General features: G+C 40.1%; 1 protein-coding gene across 1 annotated transcript; it reads right to left on the reverse strand.

Annotated features, from left to right (window-relative positions):
* Positions 1 to 2,123: 2,123 nt before the first annotated feature.
* On the reverse strand, positions 2,124 to 3,927 carry BDR25DRAFT_354772 (uncharacterized protein; the record flags this gene model as incomplete). The annotated part of the gene is made up of 16 exons (XM_033695370.1): positions 2,124 to 2,178; positions 2,231 to 2,272; positions 2,343 to 2,440; positions 2,473 to 2,514; positions 2,558 to 2,617; positions 2,668 to 2,777; positions 2,839 to 2,872; positions 2,906 to 2,931; positions 2,970 to 3,055; positions 3,089 to 3,135; positions 3,183 to 3,270; positions 3,303 to 3,428; positions 3,459 to 3,575; positions 3,686 to 3,746; positions 3,825 to 3,873; positions 3,904 to 3,927. The coding sequence occupies 16 exons, from the start codon at positions 3,925 to 3,927 to the stop codon at positions 2,124 to 2,126; spliced, it is 1,065 nt and encodes a 354-aa protein (XP_033547692.1).
* Between the last annotated feature and the right edge of the window lie 728 nt (positions 3,928 to 4,655).

A 4,655-nucleotide genomic window follows, 5' to 3' on the forward strand; every position in this document is an offset into this window, starting at 1 on the left:
AAAGAACTTAAAAATTTTTTTTATAAAAAAATAAAAGCTAACAAAGATGTAGACTAGGTTAAGATCTTTAAGATTTAAAAGGAAAAGAGTATCCCTACTAAATATAAAGATTATAAGGATATGTTTAAGACATCTAAGAACCTAGAAGAATTACCCCTACATTAGCCTTAGGACTACGCTATCAATCTAATAAAAGACTATAACCTAAAAACACACAGGCTTTATCTTTTAACAAGAACACAAAAGAAAGCCTTACAGGAATATATAGACTAGATGCTAGCCTAAGGCTATATTTAAAAAAGCTACAGCCTAGTAGCTTTAGCAGTAGTTTTTGTAAAGAAAAAAGAAGGGAAGATACATGTCTATTAGGACTATAGAACTCTAAACAAGAACATAATTAGAAACTAGTTTCCTCTACTAATTATATAAAACATTATAAATTAGCTAAAAGAAACCTAGTACTTTATAAAGTTTAATATGTAAGACAGATTTAATAAGATAAAAAAAAAAAAAGAGATAAGTAGCTTATAGTGTTTTAAACTCTATAAGGACTCTATAAATTAACGTACTTCATGGGCGAGTTGCTCACACACCTAAGTTGCTTACTTTTGCTAAGACCCTACTAAACCACCCTTTCTACACTAATGCATTCCCTATAACACTACTTAGACGCGCTAAAAGAATGTTAGATACAGCTTACGCTCTAAGCTTTTAAATAAGACATAAAACTCTTAAAGAAATATGCTATAGCTATGTACAAAGTCCTATAAAAAACAATAAATAACTATAGCACTAGACAACCTTTACAAGCTAATTCTACAGCTAAATTACAAAGGCTAGGTAATAAAAAGAAGTAGGTAATTATTAAGACTATACTTAAGCTATATGCGTAAGGAATTTCCTCTTAAATAGCATTTATAGCTAATATAGCTAATTCTTTACGCGCTAAGCGTAATCTAGGCTATGTTTACATAAACTAGCTTAGTATATTTATAAAGTATTATTTAGAGCTTAAAGTAACATTTAAGCGTAAGTATAACTATAAGAGAGCTTTTTATAAAAGTCCTAAGGTAATTTAGAGCAGGTTTAGCCTTGTAGAGAATATTAAAGCTAAGTATAGCATCTAGAATAATAACACGTACAACTTTAGTAAAACAGAGTTTATAATTAGCTAGATATTTTTTAACTATACTTACACTTAAAACTTTACTTTAAGCTTTAAATAACACTTTATAAACATACTAGGCTAGTTTATATAAATATAGCCTAGATTACACTTAGCGTGTAAAGAATTAGCTATATTAGCTATAAATGCTATCTAAGAGGAAATTCCTTGCGTATATAGCTTAAGTATAGTCTTAATAATTACCTGCTCTTTTTTATTGCCTAGCTTTTATAATTTAGCTGTAGAATTAGCTTATAAAAGTTGTCTAGTGCTATAGTTATTTATTATTTTTTATAAGACTTTACACATAGCTACAGCACATTTTTTTAAAAGTTTTATGTCTTATTTAAAAGCTTAGAGTGTAAGCTATATCTAACATTCTTTTAGCGCGTCTAAGTAGTGTTGTAGGGAATGCATTAGTGTAGGAAGGGTGGTTTAGTAGGGTCTTAGCAAAAGTAAGCGACTCAGGTGTGTAAGCAACTTGCCCATGAAGTACGTTACTAGTAATGCTGTTTAGCTTAATAAACGCTCTAGTAACATTTTAGCAAGTTATTAACACAGCCTTTAATCTATACCTTAACGTCTTTACCTTAGTATACCTAGATAACGTCCTTATCTACTTAAAGAATAGCCTAGAAGACTACGTACAAAAGGTATAAAAAGTTCTAGAAAAGCTAAAAGAATATAGACTCTATCTACAGCTCTCTAAGTGTAAATTCTATGTTACTAAAACAGAATATTTAAAATTTATAATTAATAGTAAAGAAATAAAAATTAACTTAGCTAAAGTATAAAAGGTACTTAAATAGCTAGAACTTATAATAGTTAAGAAAGTTAAAGGATTCCTTAGACTATTAGAATACATTAGATAAATAATTAAGGACTACTTAAAAATTACTATACCTGTGACGGTGCTGCTTGTCAAGCTCCGCTGCTAGTCACATGATCTCGCTAAGGGTTAAGCGAGCGCGCTAGCGCCTTGGCGCTGCGCAAGCTTTTCTCTCGCGAAAACCCTTCGCCTCCTTCACTCCCCGTCCTAGTTTAGCTGAAATAGAGCCGACCTACTCTGCCATGCTTCCCCAGCTCCATACAGTCGTAGAGACAGTGCTTGTCATCACATTAAACTAGGATCAGTAACATTCAGCCGGAGGACGGCGGCATAATATCTAGGTCATACCGAGCGATCAGCCTGTGCGCTGCATTCGCCGACCGACCCTCATTAAGGAGATCTGCTAGTACGACTAGGCCGAGCCTCAGTTCGTCAACAATAGCCATCTGCCTTCAAAGCCCTGGTCAGGCCAGGCAACCAAAGCAACCTCATCAAGGAGCCCTGAGCTAGGAGCGCTGCTCTAGTTCGAATCGACTGTAGGGGGGGGCCTATAGTACCATCACCGCACGACGCGAAGAGAGCCGCGGGCTCTGTACGAAACCACCACCACCCTCGATCCCCTGCTACACAATCGGAAGCCCTGAGGCAGCAGGCACCTTACAGGCCTAGAGACGGCAGGCCCACCGACATCTGCTGCACAGCCAGCAGCACCAATAGTCGAAAGCGATACATACACATCTAGACAGCGAAAGGGCAGATATAGTGGACTTGGCTGGTAGTTCTCTTAGTCACGTAGACTCAGGAGCTGGGTTGCAGTCTCTAGGTAGCTATAGGCAGACGAGACTGGCCTGGGGGAGAATACCTGCAGGTGGCACAATCTGCATGAGCTCTAGCTAGTATGCTAGGTGTACATCGGCAACGACAATAGCTGCACCGCCTGCAGTAGACAATGGCCGCTCCGCCAGTGGCATTAACAATAGGCTGCTCCGCCAGCAGCATCGACAATGGCTGCACCGCCAGCAGTAGACAACAGCTGCTCCGCCAGTGGCATCAACAATAGGCTGCCCCGCCAGCAGCATCGACAATAGCTGCACCGCCTGCAGTAGACAACAGCTGTTCCGCCAGCGGCATTAACAATAGGCTGCCCCGCCAGCAGCATCGACAATAGCTGCACCGCCTGCAGTAGACAACAGCTGCTCCGCCTGCAGTAGACAACGGCTGCTCTGCCTGCAGCATCGACACGGCTGCACCGCCAGCAGCACCACCGCCCCATCTGCTTCACCCTCTCGGGACCCAAAGCAGCATCACCGATCAATCAGCTGCACTGCCAGCAGCATCACCGACCAGCCAGCTGCACTGCCAGCAGCATCATCGATCAATCGGCTGCACTGCCAGCAGCACCAAACCGATACTAGCATGGGGAAATTCTCAAAGCTCGAGATGCGGGTAGACCCCACGCACGACGTCTTCCACGCAGATCGCCTGCGAAAGGAATCACCAACAGCGCTGCCAGGCCAGCTTAAACCAGGTCCCCCAGCGCGGTTGGAAGCCTGGCTGCAAGCGTACGAGGCAGGAGAAGACCTAGAGGCAACAAGGAAGGATGGCCAGCCTAGGGAACTTGCTAGTAGAGGGGACTATAATAGAGGCTAGGGAACGCGCTATACATGTTATTATTGTACGTAACTACGGACTCGGGGACGAGCCCGCCTTGGAGGGGGGTAATGTGACGGTGCTGCTTGTCAAGCTCCGCTGCTAGTCACATGATCTCGCTAAGGGTTAAGCGAGCGCGCTAGCGCCTTGGCGCTGCGCAAGCTTTTCTCTCGCGAAAACCCTTCGCCTCCTTCACTCCCCATCCTAGTTTAGCTGAAATAGAGCCGACCTACTCTGCCATGCTTCCCCAGCTCCATACGGTAGTAGAGACAGTGCTTGTCATCACAATACCCCTAATAAATGCTACTACTAAAGAGTAAGCAACAGCAAAATTTGTCTAGACCCTATAGATAAATAAAGCATTTATAACATTAAAGCAGACTATAACAGCTAAACTAGTACTAAGAATGTATAACCTATAATTAGACACTAAGATCTATATAGATGCGTTCTTAGAAGCTAGCAGAGCCACACTTTACTAAAAACAAGAGAATAGAAAGTAGCACCTAGTAGCATACTACTCTGCTAAGTTCTTAGGACCTAAGGTAGGCTATAGTATACCTAACAAAGAGCTAAAAGCAATACTAAACGCAGTAAGAGTATAGGCTACAGAGCTACATAGAATAGCAAAACCCTTTAATATTATAATTAATTACACAAACCTAGTTATGTTCCTTATAGTAAAGAAACTCTCCCTTATGCACATAAAATAGGCAATAGAGCTTGCTTAATTTAACTATATTATTAAGCATGTCTTAGAAGCATAAAACTAGTAGGCTAACGCCCTTAGCTAAAGGCTAGACTACTTTAATAAAGAAAAAGGAACTAGAAAGTTTACTCTTTTTAATAAAACTAATAAAAGATAGCTTTATAACAGACCTTAACTTATAAAAGAACTCTATATGCTCTTTATAAGTAAGCAAAGATAAAAAAACTTAATATACAAATATTACAAATCTCTAATATTTAGACACCTAAGAATAGGCACCTTTTAGAGAAAGCTAAAGGCAG

This window comes from Lindgomyces ingoldianus (assembly GCF_010093535.1).
Source record: "Lindgomyces ingoldianus strain ATCC 200398 unplaced genomic scaffold BDR25scaffold_15, whole genome shotgun sequence".
Lineage (NCBI taxonomy): Eukaryota > Fungi > Ascomycota > Dothideomycetes > Pleosporales > Lindgomycetaceae > Lindgomyces > Lindgomyces ingoldianus.